At 43.7% G+C, this 15,591-nt stretch overlaps 1 protein-coding gene across 3 annotated transcripts in view; it reads left to right on the forward strand.

The window, feature by feature from the left end:
- The window catches only part of LOC125467139 (retinaldehyde-binding protein 1-like), a 31,540-nt gene extending 16,910 nt beyond the window's left edge, over nucleotides 1–14,630 (forward strand). For 2 of the 3 annotated variants that reach the window (XM_059639281.1, XM_059639282.1), the window contains exons 3-8: nucleotides 3,580–3,711; nucleotides 7,520–7,724; nucleotides 10,420–10,598; nucleotides 11,377–11,535; nucleotides 12,137–12,247; nucleotides 14,232–14,630. In XM_059639281.1, coding sequence (XP_059495264.1) covers nucleotides 3,580–3,711; nucleotides 7,520–7,724; nucleotides 10,420–10,598; nucleotides 11,377–11,535; nucleotides 12,137–12,247; nucleotides 14,232–14,390 — 945 coding nt within the window. In that variant the 3' untranslated portion in view covers nucleotides 14,391–14,630. The remainder of the gene's footprint in view (nucleotides 1–3,579; nucleotides 3,712–7,519; nucleotides 7,725–10,419; nucleotides 10,599–11,376; nucleotides 11,536–12,136; nucleotides 12,248–14,231) is intronic. The other variant, XM_059639283.1, reaches the window with a different exon arrangement.
- Nucleotides 14,631–15,591: the final 961 nt, after the last annotated feature.

Below are 15,591 nucleotides of genomic sequence, written 5' to 3' on the forward strand. Positions count from 1 at the left end.
ACATGTCATCTAGAGAATGGGAGGGAGAGTGGAAATGATTTGCGACTGGGAGGTGCAGTTGTTTGTTGTGAACTGAGCGGAGGTGTTCTGCAAAGCGGTCTCCAAGCCTCCGCTTGGTTTCCCCAATGTAGAGGAAGCCACACCGGGTACAGTGGATGCAGTATACCACATTGGCAGATGTGCAGGTGAACCTCTGCTTAATGTGGAATGTCACCTTGGGGCCTGGGATAGGGGTGAGGGAGGAGGTGTGGGGGCAAGTGTAGCATTTCCTGCGGTTGCAGCGGAAGGTGCCGGGTGTGGTGGGGTTGGAGGGCAGTGTGGAGCGAACAAGGGAGTCACGGAGAGAGTGGTCTCTCCGGAAAGCTGACAGGGGTGGGGATGGAAAAATGTCTTGGGTGGTGGGGTCGGATTGTAGATGGCGAAAGTGTCGGAGGATGATGCGTTGTATCCGGAGGTTGGTAGGGTGGTGTGTGAGAATAAGGGGGATCCTCTTTGGACAGTTGTGGCGGGGGCGGGGTGTGAGGGATGTGTTGCGGGAAATACGGGAGACGCGGTCAAGGGCATTCTCGATCACTGTGAGGGGAAAGTTGCGGTCCTTGAAGAACTTGGACATCTGGGATGTGCGGGAGTGGAATGTCTTATTGTGGGAGCAGATGCGGCGGAGGCGGAGGAATTGGGAATAGGGGATGGAATTTTTGCAGGAGGATGGGTGGGAGGAGGTGTATTCTAGGTAGCTGTGGGAGTCGGTGGGCTTGAAATGGGCATCAGTTACAAGCTGGTTGCCTGAGATGGAGACTGAGAGGTCCAGGAAGGTGAGGGATGTGCTGGAGATGGTCCAGGTGAACTGAAGGTTGGGGTGGAAGGTGTTGGTGAAGTGGATGAACTGTTCGAGCTCCTCTGGGGAGCAAGAGGCGGTGCCGATACAGTCATCAATGTAACAGAGGAAGAGGTGGGGTTTGGGGCCGTGCAGGTGCGGAAGAGGGACTGTTCCACGTAACCTACAAAGAGGCAGGCATAGCTGGGGCCCATGCGGGTGCCCATGGCCACCCCCTTAGTCTGTAGGATGTGGGAGGAGTCAAAAGAGAAGTTGTTGAGGGTGAGTTCAGCTAGGCGGATGAGGGTGTCGGTGGAGGGGGACTGGTCGGGCCTGCGGGACAGGAAGAAGCGGAGGGCCTTGAGGCCATCTGCATGTGGAATACAGGTGTATAGGGCCTGGGCGTCCATGGTGAAGATGAGGTGTTGGGGGCCAGGGAATTGGAAGTCCTGGAGGAGGTGGAGGGCATGGGTGGTGTCACGGACGTAGGTGGGGAGTTCCTGGACCAAAGGGGAGAAAATGGAGTCCAGATAGGTGGAGAGGAGTTCAGTGGGGCAGGAGCAGGCTGAGACGATGGGTCGACCAGGGCAGGCAGGTTTGTGGATTTTGGGAAGGAGATAGAAACGGGCTGTGCGGGGTTGGGGAACAATGAGGTTGGAGGCTGTGGGTGGGAGGTCCCCTGAGGTGATGAGGTCATGAATGGTGTTGGAGATGATGGTTTGGTGCTCGGGTGTGGGGTCATGATCGAGGGGGCGGTAGGAGGTGGTGTCGGAGAGTTGGCGTTTGGCCTCGGCGATGCAGAGGTCAGTGCGCCATCCTACCACTGCGCCACCCTTGTCTGCGGGTTTGATGGTGAGGTTGGGGTTGGAGTGGAGGGAGCGGAGGGCTGCCCGTTCTGCGGGGGAGAGGTTGGATTGGGTGAGAGGGGTGGAGAGGTTGAGGCGGTTAATGTCTCGACGGCAGTTGGAGATGAAGAGGTCGAGGGAGGGTAGGAGGCCTGGGGGTGGTGTCCAGGAGGAGGACTTGTGTTGGAAGCAGGTGAAGGGGTCAGTGGAGGGAGGGTTAGGTTCCCGGTTGAAGAAGTAGGCATGGAGGCGAAGACGGCGGAAAAACTGCTCTATGTCCAACCGTGACTGGTATTCGTTGATGTGTGGTGTAGGGGGACAAAGGTGAGCCCCTTACTAAGGACTGACCGTTCGTCCTCAGTCAGTGGAAGGTCTGGGGAGATGGTGAAGATGCGGCAGGGCTCAGTGTGGCTGTCTCCTCTGGGGTTGCTGGCTGTAGAGGAATATTATTACTTCCTGATTCAATTCCTCCCATAATAAAGAATAGCATTCTATGAGCCTTCTTAATCACTTGCTGTGTTACCTGTGTACTAACTTCTGTAACTCATGTGTTAGAACACCTAGATCCCTCTGCACCTCGGAATTCTGCACTCTTTCTGCACTTAAGTAACACCCTGCAGCTGTCAAAGTGAACAACTTCACAGGTGCAATTAAATTTAAATTTAACATCCAGGGTAGATGAAATGTGGAATTTGAAACACAAACAGATCAGCCATGATCTAATTGAATGGCGGAGAAGCCTCGAGGGGCTGAATGATTTTCCTCTGCTCCTATTTGATAGGTTCACATCTTCCAACATTAGATTCCATCTGCCAGATATTTTTCCCACTGAACTATTTATATCCATTTGCATCCCCCTTCTGTCCTTGTCACAAAATTCTTTCTGATCTATCTTTGCATCTTCTTGTAAATTTAGCTTCCATACCTTTGTCCTCTCTTTTAAATCTTCCATCTAAGTTGTAAGAAGCTGAGGCCCCAGGACAGACCCCTCCAGAATGCCATTTGTCACATCCTGAAAATCAGAAAAGAACCCATTTACGTATACTCTCTGTCATCAGCCAGCTGGGGATTCTCAGTGATAGTGCAGAGCAGTTGGCATTTATTATTAACAGGTCAGACTTAGCACCAATGCTCCCTTACCTGCAGTTGATATACTGTAAGCACTCATTATCTAACATTATGTAAACATATTGGTGCAGAGCTGGATGAACACAGCAGCCAAGCAGCATCTTCGGAGCAGGAGGCTGCTTGGCCTGCTGAGTTCACCCAGCTCCACATCTTGTTGTCTCAGACTCTCCAGCATCTGCAGTTCCTATTATCTCTATATAAACATATTGGTTAGGCAGGTAGCTAGAGACAGTAGAATCATAACTTCCAATATTATAAAAGGGTTTTATTGACTGGATACTGAGAGATTGTTTCCTCTTTCAGATAAAAACGTTATCAGAGACCATCGATATGAGGTGGTCACCAAGAAATCCAACAGGGAATTTACTCTTCACCAAACGGTGGCGAAACTGTGCAACTCCCACCCACTGGAAGTGGTTGAATCCAACAGTGTGGATTAATTCGGGGCAAAACTAGAAAACTATGTGAGGGGAGAAAAAAGGAATAGGTGATTGCAATGACAGATTCAAATGAAAAATGAGGAGGCGAGCATTGAGCTGAATGGCCTGTTCTTCTGCCACTTATCCTCAATAATATATAAGTGACCCAACAAAAAATCAATAGATTGTGAGGGAGGGGGAAAAGAGAAAATCAGTGGTTCATAAATGTTACCATACATGTCAGACCTATTCAGCCCTCATTTCCATATGGTTGTTAACCACTGGTTATGTATATGGTGAATATGTTTTGGTATCTTAGAACTTTATGACTAAACTGTTCAACAATTTAAACTCAGTGTATTCCATTCTTCAGCAAACAGGAACATTCCGGATGGTCTCTGAGGAGGAGCAGGCTCTCCGTAACAAACTTGAGCATCTTACCACAAAGGATCATGGGCCTGTGTTTGGTAAATGTGAGACATTACCCCTCCACACACAGCAGAAGGTCAGTCTGAACAACTCCTTGGGTATTGGAGGAATTACTTTCATTCAGGTTGAATCAAGAAATGATGCAGAGAAGGGAAGCCAGTGCACAAAGCTCCCTGGATTATCAGTAAAGATATTTCCTTGCCAACTGCCACCCATGCACACACACGTTTATTGAAATATTTGAAGGCATGGCTGCCAACACTGTGCTGAAGTATGTATGGTGTACATAAAAGTCCAAAGAAATTTGGAAAGCTTGTGATCCTGGGGGAGGTTAGAGAGATGGGGAGAGAAGTGGCCATGTAGGACAATGACTGTGAGAATGAGAAGTTTAAAATCAAGGTATAAGTCAGCCGATGATAATCAATGTTTGTCAGTGTAGGAGTAATAGCAGAATGAGGGATGGGTTTGGATTTAGGGAACCTGCTAGAGAAGCTAGGTAGCAGGCAGGTCTATGTAATCATAAAAGATGCTGCGCTTCCCATTGCCACTTGCATGTTAAGTGGGCCAAGGAGACTTGTCCACTGGCTAGTCATGTTGATAACCCCAGAGCCCTGTAGTGGTGGCTCGGTGATTGCCCTGCACTCAGAGGTTTCCTGCACCTCCTGATGTTCCCCCTGTCAGGTATGTGTGTGTCTGTGTGGGATGGCATATATGTGTGAATGTGTGTATCTATGTGTGTATGGATGTGTGTGTGTGGCACTGTGTCGGCATATGGGTCTATGCTCATGCATGTGTTTGTTTGTGTGTGTGAGTGTTTATATTGGGGTAAGTGGCTAACTTAGTGCCTGACTAAGGAACCCAAGAGGTGGGAGGGAAGCCCCCATTGAGGTCCATCCCTCTGCCTTGAATCTGATCTGTCTCCTTTCCTTACAGATGACTCCTTACTCTGACCCTCAACTCAACTTGCTGTCCTAAAACGTAGTCCAAAGATGTGCAAGTTGGGTGGATTTGCCATGTTAAATTACCCATAGTATTCAGGGGTATGTAGGTTACGTACATTAGCCATGGGAAATGCAGGATTACAGGGACATGGTAAGGGGATGGGTCTGGGTCGGATGTTCTTTGGAGGGTCAGTGTGGACTTGTTGGGCCAAATGGCCTGTTTCCACACTGTAGGGATTTTATGGGTCACATGTGTGATCATCCCAAGGATCTCATGTTGAATCTGGTGAAAGCTTCACTATTATAAGAAGGGTCAATGAGAGCCTCATATTGCTCTACAGCTCTTAATGGATGGAATTTCAGTTCCAGGGTCCCAAATTCAGGTGATGAGCTAACATTGGCGCATTATGGGAGTCTTAGGCTAAGAGAGTATTTGAATATCAATATCAAAGGCATGATGTCTTAGAGAGATGAGCTGAGTCAGTGTGGAGTCAGATGACATTGTGGAGCTGAAAATAGAGCAACTTAATGATGACCACGAGTTGGGGCCAGGATTTCAGATTGGAGTCAAATAGGAAGGTGAACAATGGCTCACTCTCTATAGAGAGGGAACATAGAACTGGTTTGCTGGGGAGACAATTCTGTGGTGAGGGCCAAAGACTGAAACATTTTCAATTCTTCCTACTGAGTAATCAGCTGGAGCTCTGAGAGCAACAAGATTATAAACTCCCTGTTTAACAGACAGCACAGCATTATATAGAAAGTAACATGGTATTGTAGCGAAGAATGATTGCCAAGATGCAATCAAATTTGAGAGCACGTGGAAGACACAGAACACACTCCTTCACTTTGTCAATCCAAAACTCAGATATATCAGTGACTTGCAGCTGCAATTGCAGCTTTGGGACATTCTGCACCTTTCACAAAGCAATCTCAACCCAGATCTGATCTCCATCCCGACTTTAACAATGCCATGACCTTTCCTTCCATTCCTTCTGATGGAAAATGGAATATAGTGCACATTGCACCAGGATCAACACAAGTCTTTCAAGAGTGACCCACAAAAGCAGCTTTCAAAGGTTTAACAAATGAACGTGTTAAACAGGAAACCAGTGCCAGCTTTGGCCTGGAATAAACACACACACAGATACTAACATGCACAGAGATATCAACACACACCAGGATGTACATATGTAAAACAGGCAAACAGAGTCCAAAACAGATGCATGCAATGCACAGTTATTGGAATATAGATACAAGTACACACACAGTGAAGCTGTGAACTCTTCCAGGCTTCCTTGCACAACAGATCTTCAAGAGATTATTTTTAATCATTTGGAACACAATGTCGTGTCATGTGCTGAGGCTGTGCTGAAATTTCGTCAAGTTTTAAGCTACTAATTTGTTCTATTTCATTAGTAGACAAACAATTTCCTTGGTCAGACAGACCTCCAATAGTTTGTTTGAAATTTCTGATTTCATTACTTTTCCTTAAAAGCTTATAAAACTTCCTTTATCTGTCTTCAGATGCGAGAATTAGTTTTTCTTTCATCACTTCTGTTAGTCGGACCCAGCTTTGCCGAAATGCAGAAGTAAATTTTGAATGACTGATCGTCCGGAACTTGCTGCATTGCTGGGAAAGATTGCAGTGGCTCAATTATGTCAGTTCAAAGTAATTCCTTTATAGCCTTGCCTTGTCTCACCTTGGAAATATTGTAATTCAATGTACCAGTGTTTTATCTCTGATTGTTTCTGAGCTGGCAAAAGTTGTTTTGGATCTCTGGTAGACTGATAATGTCTATAGATTTCTTTTAGCAGCCTTAGGGGAAGGGTTGCAACCACCTACCTAGTTCTTTGCTGCAATCCCATAGTCCCCATCTCTTCTTCAAAAGGCACCCAGGCCTCAGAAATCTGATAAATTTATCTCACACCTACTAAGCAGTATACAATGAGCAAGCAGCTTGCTGTCAAATCTACACAGATAATTGCCCTGTAAAAGGACTATCTTCATTATCCTTTGAAATGGGGTCAGTACCCATTATGTTAGAACAAGAAAGAGACAGGACAAGAATAGCCAGGATTAGAGCCTCATTTGCCATCTGCTTTGTTTGAGTGTCACGGAGCGGTCTGTCTGAGTGCTGTTTGACATGATGAAAGGTTCAAAGTTCAAACAAGTAACTTTAATGGACGCCTTCATGTTAATAACAATCTTCCCTTCAGTCATGTTTAGCTGAGTACCCAGAGCAGATATTCGAATATACTACAGCACAGCCATATATGTAATCCAATGGTTCTAAACAGGTAGATGCAGAAATGTCCTAATGCAAAAATTTTATGCTCACCCCCAGACCGATCAGCCCAATCTGACAGTTCCAACATAAAAACACTTTGAATCCATCTAGTACTGCTTTGAAGACCGATTTCTGAGTCTTACTCCTGTTCGTAACCTTTGTCAATAAGGAGCAAACCTTTTTTTAAGATTGCTTAAATAAACTTTAAAATATCATTTGACCTTATCCATTTTGTTATGATTTTACTTTTCCTTTTAAAAACCTCAAACTATTCCTAATCAGAATAGTGGGGAAATGATGCATTTGGAGGCATAATTCTGCATTGATCTCAACTGCCTATTCCAAAGTGCACAAGAAAGGCACAGACTGACTTGCCATTTCTTAAGTCTTTTCCTTTATAAAGCTCTATTCTGGAACATTTGAAGTCAGGAATTCACATTTAATGTCGGTACAATAAAGCCCACATTTTCCTGTAATCTGGGGATACAGTCCAATGCTGGATTTAAACACAAATTACTGCGAAAACTCAGCAGCTCTCGCAGCATCTGTGGAGGGAAAGTAGAATTATGTTTCAGGTTCAGTGACCCTCCTTCACAATTGAGACACGCTAACTCCCTGAACGACAACTATGCATTTTCATTTCTTTCCAAAGGCTAAAGATGAACTGAACGAGACAGAGGAGAAACGAGTGATATGTGTGAAAGAGCTTCAGAAACTTGTCCTTGATTCTGCTGATACTGGAGAGGAGATTTGCAAGACTGTGCTTGAAAAGACAAAAGACAAAGATGAATCCTTCTTCCTACGATTTGTTAGAGCAAGAAAGTATGATGTGAAAAGGGCGTATGAACTTGTCAAAGGTGAGAGATGAAACAGAGAAGCTCATTAACGCATTTTAAGGTACTACCTAGAGTTAATTTTACCCTGACCAATTCTCTGAAATAGTACTCAATTCAATGACAACTGGCATATCTTCACTTCTTGCCTTTCGCTACTCAATGAGCTGAGGAATAAGTTGTTACTGTTGTGATCGAATATCTCACGCAAATTGTTCCCGATTGGTGAAGTCTGTGCTCAGACTTTGGTTGAGGAGCTCTTTCAATGCTCACTGTGCTCACTTTAGCATTCAGTGCTCATTGAACTGATATTGTGGCAATGACAAAATAGAAGTCCCTGATTGCTCACCCTTAGTATTTCTTTCTCTCTCAGTTAGCTCAGAAAATTCTTTGCTCCGAGAGGAGAATACAAAAACAGGAAGGACTGGCAGACTTCTGTTGTTTTGCCTCAGATTTCCTCCCAGTGTTTTCCACTGGCTATAGAACATAGAACATTACAGCACAGTACAGGCCCTTCGGCCCTCGATGTTGTGCCGACCTGTCATACCGAACTCAAGCCCATCTAACCTACACTATTCCATGTACGTCCCTATGCTTATCCTATGATTTGTTGAAGTGGTTCTTCATTGTTATCCATATCCATATCATCCCTACAGTGAGGAAACAGGTCCTTTGGCCCAATAAGTCCACACTGACTGTCAGAGCATTCCATCCAGACCCATCCCCCTATGGCCCTTGTGAGTCTGGTCAGTCATTGAAAGAGTCATAGAGGTATCGAGCGTGGAAACCGACCCTTCGGCTCAACTCATCCATGTTGACCAGCTTTCCTAAACTGATCTCGCCTCAATTGCCTGCTTCATATCCTTCTAAACCTTTCCTGTACATGTACTTGTCCCAATGTCTTTTAAATGTTGTACTTGTACCTGCCTGTACAATTTCCTCTGGTACTTGTTCCCTACATTCATCGCCTCTTTGTGAAAACGTTGCCCCTTGGATCCCTTTTAAATCTTACCCCTCTCGTCTTAAAACTATGCCCTCTAGTTTTGGGCTCCCCAACCCTATTTACCCTCATCAATGCCCCTTATGTTCCTCTGTAAGGCCACTCTCTGCCTCCTACACTACAGGGTAAATAAGTCCCAGATTACCTAGCCTCTCCTTATAACTCAAGCCTTCCAGTCTTAATGCGAGCCTTGTAAATCTTTCATCACCCTTTCCAGTTTAATAACATGCTTTTTATAACAGGGTGGCCGGAATAGTAGGAAGTACTCCAACCGTGGCCTGACCCATGTCTTGTACAGCTGTACCATGATGTCCCAACTCCTGTACTCAGTGCTCTGACCGATGAAGGCAAGCGTGCCAAATACCTTCATCACCACCCTCTCTACCCGTGATGCCACTTTCAAGGGACTACATACCTGCACCCCTTGGTCCTTTTATTCAACAACACTCCCAGGGCCCTATCATTAACTGTGTGAGTCTTGCCTAGGTTTGTCTTACCAAAATGCAACACCTTGCACTTATCTGAATTAAACTATCTGCATTCCTTGGCCCATTGGCCCATTTGATCAACATCCCATGGAAAAGCTGTTTGATTGTGAATGGTATCATAATCAATTTTATGTTACATAAAATCCACCTTGAAAAAGTCATCTCACCTAAATCATAAACTTGTCTTTTTCAATTCTCTAGCCCAAAGAAACAAGGCCAATGATCTGGACCTCCTCATCATCCTGGTGAGCTCAGCACACACTGGAGAGTGGGTCACAGTCAGCAATGACTGTGGTTTCTGTGATACGTCCAAACCCACGCCCTAACACTTCACTGCAATCCAATCAGCAAGTGCAAAGCACTTAGCCACTAGATATTCAGAAGATACTCATCAAACAGGGGGATGTGTTTCTTGTGTGTGTTATTGAGTAATTACTCCTGACAAGGCCCAGAGTTTTGGCATGGGAATGTAGAGCATTTCTGGATTAATTAGTGGTCCCTCAATGTGAATGTTCCTCTCACCGCTCATGAGACACAGGCAGGCATTGTCCAGTGATTAAGTAAATCAAGAAATAACCAGTTGAGACTACAAAGAGGAGAATAATGCTGACACAAACAAATAAAAACAAGGTACAAACAAATGTTTTAAATAAATGAGGCTGGATAATTAATATTGGATTATGCCCATGGTGTTGCTTGCCAGTAGACTGTGATCTGGTGAATGGTTCTGAATGAGTGTTTGATTCTACTCGTACATAATAACCTACCGGTGACAGGAATTTGCTGCTTCATCTCTCCAGTCATGGAATTATGTGGAATTTTCAGCCTGCAAACACCACTCCACACCAGTCTCACACTACATAATCTTATTTTATCTGTGTAACCTTCTATTCCTTTCTCTCTTGTGTATTCATCCAATTTCCCCTTAAATGCATCTTTCTGACTTGTCTCAACCTACAACACTGCCTTGCAAGTTTCACTTTGCACTACTTTCTGAGTAAGATCATCTCTCCTGAGTTCCATATTGGAACCATTGCAATTGTTTGTGGAAACTGCAAAGAGAACAATCACCATAATGTGAGAACTATAAGACATCACAGTGTAAGGCTTCATACTTAGCAGGGTATGAGAATCACCACCACTTTGTTATTGAAATGCTGAATTTGGTGATGTGGCTGGTCATGCCCTCAGCTGGAGAGTTTGATTTATCCCAGGCTGTTCTCTCCTGTAGGCTATGTGCGCTTTCGGGAGCAATATCCTGAGCTCTTTGAAAATCTGACACCTGAGGCTGTACGTAGCACCATCGAGGCAGGGTACCCAGGCATCCTCCCGAATCGAGACAAGAACGGACGTGTCGTGCTGCTCTTTAACATTGAGAACTGGGATTACGAGGAAATCACTTTCGATGAGGTAGTCAAATGCATTTCTGGCAAGGTTCAGTTTATTCCAGTAAAACAGAAGAGAGTTTCTCTCTCCAAACTCTTGCTGCTTATATTTGTAATTTATCACTTCATGGGAAGTGAAACTGGCAAAGCCAGTATTTGCTGCCCATCACTCACTGCCCTTGAATTGAATGGTTTGCTAGGCCAATTCAGAGTTAATGACATAATTTCGATCTGGGGCCGGACTAAATAAGGACAGCAGCATAAAGGAGATTTATGACAATTGGCGCATAGCTTCAGAGTCACTGTTACGGGGACAAGCTTTTAAAATCATTTATTGTTTAAAAATTCCACTAGCTCCTGTGCTGTGACTCGATCCAATGCTACAGGAGAATTGGCCTGGGCTCTGGACTACAAGTCTGTATTACCCCCATGTCTCTATTTGCACATACTGAATTAGTTTTCTCTTTGGTCTTCCAACTATCTCCTCCTTTGTGAAGATATTGGCTTGGAGAGAGATAATTTACAACTTATAGATCCTGCGGTTAATATAGAAAGCATTTGATTTTCCTTTTCTTTCATTTCATTGCTAAAGCTCAGCTACCAGCCAAGTCCTGGTAACAGCTTGTTAATTGTTTGCCACCAGCAAATTAAGGTCCTGGGTTCCATTTCCTAGTGAGATTGCCCCATCCCACTTTCAGCTCTAGCTGTGAGGCCCCTGTCACTTACATATGACCGAACCCTATGACACTTTCAAAGACATGATGGAGAAGTTGGCTGCAAGTGATTGCTCTTTTCATCATTAGATCCTTCGCGCTTACTGTGTGATTCTGGAGAAGCTTCTGGAGAATGAGGAGACGCAGATTAACGGATTTTGCATCATTGAAAACTTTAAGGGATTTACAATGCAACAAGCATCGGGCATCAAAGCCTCAGAGCTCAAGAAAATGGTAGACATGCTTCAGGTGAGTGTAAAAAAGACTTCAGCTGGAGAGAACGATTTTATAGCCAGAGCAGAAAAACCATGGTGCCGAAAGGACCAACTCCTGTTTTCAGCTTTCTATATGGGGATCAATTCAGGGAAAAGTACTTTTACTGCCTTTGTTTTCTCTTATGAAAATGTTTTTATAAAAAGCATAATATGTATTGAAACTGACTGGAGTTAACTCGTACATTTTCAGTTATTCTTCTTCCATCCTCTCAATACTCTGATGTGTCCATTCATTTTCTCCCCACCTCCCCTGGTCGTCAATGTTCTTCCCCAGCTGAAGGGTTTCCTGCAGAAAACTGGTCACTAAGAGGAGTTTGAGGACAGCGTATAAGAATCCCCTTCCGTCCTCTTCTCAACAAGTCTCTGACTTCATGTTACCATCTTCTTCAATCCCGGCTGAGATTGAAAACTCACTGGGAGAATAATTCCACCTTTTGTGCTGTAATCATGCCCCATTTGACAAATAAGCTGAAATTGGGCTGGACATTAAAAAGAAAATGAAAGCACTGGGGACTAAATATTTCAGCAAAGAAATTTGGATTGTTTTACATCTGCCCTGCTTTTTCAACTTTCAGGACTCCTTCCCTGCCCGGTTTAAAGCTGTACATTTCATCCATCAGCCTTGGTATTTCACCACAACCTACAGCATGGTTAAGCCTTTTTTGAAAAACAAACTTTTAGAGAGGGTAAGTGAAAAACAAGGATATTGAAAGTACTTTTAATCATTTTTCCAACCTATAGCCCTTTTTTAACCCCCTTTCAGAATTGCTCCATTATGTTTCAGTCAAAATATTTAATAAATTACTTTTCTGAAGTTCTGAGGTTGTTTCTGCTACAGGAGATCAAAACAGGGCTAGAAGAATAAATTGTGAAGGAAGGCTACTGAGGTAGGCAATGTCAACTGGTTTGAGTTCAAGTAAACAAAAAAAATCATTGGTAGATATTTGGGAAGGAAGGTGGTGCTGCACAATGACCAGGCAATGGCTGTCTTTAATAAGCATCACCTCCTGATGGTAACTCTGATTTACTGTCACTGAATCCCCCACTATCAGCATTCACCATCCCGGGGTTACTGTTAACCATAAACTGAACTGGACCAAACAAGTGGTTAGTATTTCTACCTCACAACGCCAGGGACCCAGGTTCTATTCCACCCTTGGGCAATGTTCCATGTGGAGTCTGCACATACTCTGTTGGGGTTTCCCCTGCGTGCTCCAATTTCCTCTCACAGTGCAAAGATGTGCAGGCCAAGTGGATTAGCCATGGTAAATGCAGGGTCAGGGCTGGGGCTGGGTCCGGGTCTGGGTGGGATGCTCTTCAGAGGGTCAGTGTGGACTCATTGGGCTGAATGGCCTGCTTCCACACTGTAGGGATTCTGTGATTCTATGAAATAAACAAATACTGCAGCTACAAGTCAGAGTTTGGACATTCTGTGGTAACTTAGCCCCATCCTGAATTCACAAATCATCTACAAGACACATGTTAGGATTATGAAAACATACTCTCCACTTTATTGTTTGAGTTCAGCTCCAAAAATACTTGCTCCTTCCAAATCTGTGACATTTATGATATAGCAGAGCTAGAGCAGCAGATGCCTGGTAACACCACCATCTATAAGTTCCTGTGTGACGCACACCACCATCCAGACATGACATACTGTTGCTGGGTCAAAATCCTCAAACTCTCTTCCTAACAGTGTTTTGGGTTTAACTGCTCATATGGACTGCAGCAGTTCAAGAAAGCAGCTCACCATCATGTCCCCCAGAGCAATTTGGGATGGGCAATAGATCCTGAAGCCTACACCCTGAGTCAATAAAAGGAAAGTTGGATTACAGCCAGGGTTTACTGAAGCAATTGTGATCGTCAAACAAAAACTTTAAAGTAAATATGAGAACATCTAAAAAATAAATGTAAGCTTTTTGTTTTTGGAATTAAGAACATTTAGGCATTCATGTGGAGTTTGAGGGTTTTCAATTACTGAGAAAGAAATGTTTCACTTGAGCAACTATTGGGAAGCTGCTTGTTCGACTATACACTCAGATTAAACTACTGCAACTATAAAAAAGCAGTGATTGTGCATCTGATTTTGCAACAACTTTAACATTGTAAAATCGGTATCACTTAAGGGATAGTGCAGACACTTAATAATACGTTATCAATTAAACATGTATCCTTATTCATAAAAACATTAGAACTCGGAACTGCAGTAGGCAATTCAGCCCCTCAAGCCTGCTATGCTATTTGATACAAATGTAGCTGATCTCACCTTGGCCCGAACTCCACTTTCCTGGTTGCTCTCCATAACACTTCAACACATTACTAAAGAAAAATTTATCCCCACCTTAAAGTTACTCTATGTCCCAGTGTCCAGTGCATACTAGGGTAATGAATTCCACAGATTCATGACTGTTTGAGAGAAGTAATTTCTCCTTGTCTCTGTTTTAAATCTTCTGCTCCTTATCCTAAAACTATGATTTCTTGGTCTAGATTGCTCGTCAAGAGGAGACATCATTTCTACAACCACTTTTTCAATCCCTTTTAGCATCTTATATGCCATTAATATACATTTAGTTCAGTTCTTTAAAAGTAATTTGCTGATTTTTACATACTGTGGCTTCTATCCAAATAGATTACTTACATCATGGAATATGAATTACTGTTTCTTCACAGGTTTATGTCCATGGTGAGGAACTGGAAGCATTTTTCAAGGAGATTGATGCTGATATTCTCCCAAAAGACTTTGGAGGTAATCAACCCAAATATGACGGCAAAATGGTGGCTGAGAAAATCCTTGGTCCGAGCACTGAGTCAGAAGATACTGCCCTTTAGTTACACAAACATAGAGTTGAAAAAACCTCAGGTAGTGAACACACAGTCTAGTTGTCATGTATACCTAATTTTTTTTAAGCTGTCTACTTAAAACATTACACAAAACAGACTGGATTTTTCACAGTTCCCTCCATGTTTTCCTTTATGTACTTTCTTCGATGGCAGACCCAAGCCACAACGAAACCATTGCCTCTTGTTGAAATGCAAAATTAGAAATAAATTTTTTTTTAAGGAAAAGCACGAAGCAGCTCTGTCAATTGTTTACCAAATGCAGAAAATCAAGCATTTCTATGTTACTCTATCACAACAGCAGAACCATCTCCGATTGATTCTCTCGGTAAACAGAGAGGTCAAGCTAAGGCCAAGTGATGCATCATCAGAATCAGGTTTACAATGCATGTACACAACCGTACAAAGTGTGAGCTGCAGACACTAATACTCAACTGACAACACAACACGATGTGGTAGCCAAAACAGAGATGTGCCTTAAAGAAAGAACAGGACTAGATACTAAATATTTGTAGTTACAAGGTGTTCAGGAAGGAAAGGGAAGGGCTTGAAGAAGGAAGGATGGCAGTATTGGTTAAGGAGAATATTATAATTTTGTCAAGAGAAGATATCTAGGAGGATTCAAGGACATAGTCCATTTAAAAACAGAAAGAACAGCAGCTGCTGTAAATCAGGAACAAATACCATAAGACATAAGACATAGGAGTGGAAGTAAGGCCATTCGGCCCATCAAGTCCACTCCGCCATTTAAATCATGGCTGATGGGCATTTCAACACCACTTCCCTGCACTCTCTCCGTAGCCCTTGATTCCTTTTGAGATCAAGAATTTGTTCATCTCTGCCTTGAAGGTATCCAACGTCCCGGCATCCACTGCACTCTGTGGCAATGAATTCCACAAGCCCACCACTCTCTGGCTGAAGAAATGTCATCTCATTTCAGTTTTAAATTTACCCACTCTAATTTTAAGGCTGTGCCCACGGGTCCTAGTCTCCCCGCCCAGTGGAAACAACTTCCTAGCGTTCACCCCTTCTAAACCATACATTATCTTGTAAGTTTCTATTAGATCTCCCCTCAACCTTCTAAACTCTAATGAGTACAATCCCAGGATCCTTAGCCATTCATCATACGTTAAACCTACCATTCCAGGGATCAGCCGTGTGAATCTCTGCTGGACACTCTCCAGGGCTAATA

The sequence above is a fragment of the Stegostoma tigrinum genome, chromosome 33, assembly GCF_030684315.1.
Source record: "Stegostoma tigrinum isolate sSteTig4 chromosome 33, sSteTig4.hap1, whole genome shotgun sequence".
Classification (NCBI taxonomy): Eukaryota; Metazoa; Chordata; class Chondrichthyes; order Orectolobiformes; family Stegostomatidae; genus Stegostoma; species Stegostoma tigrinum.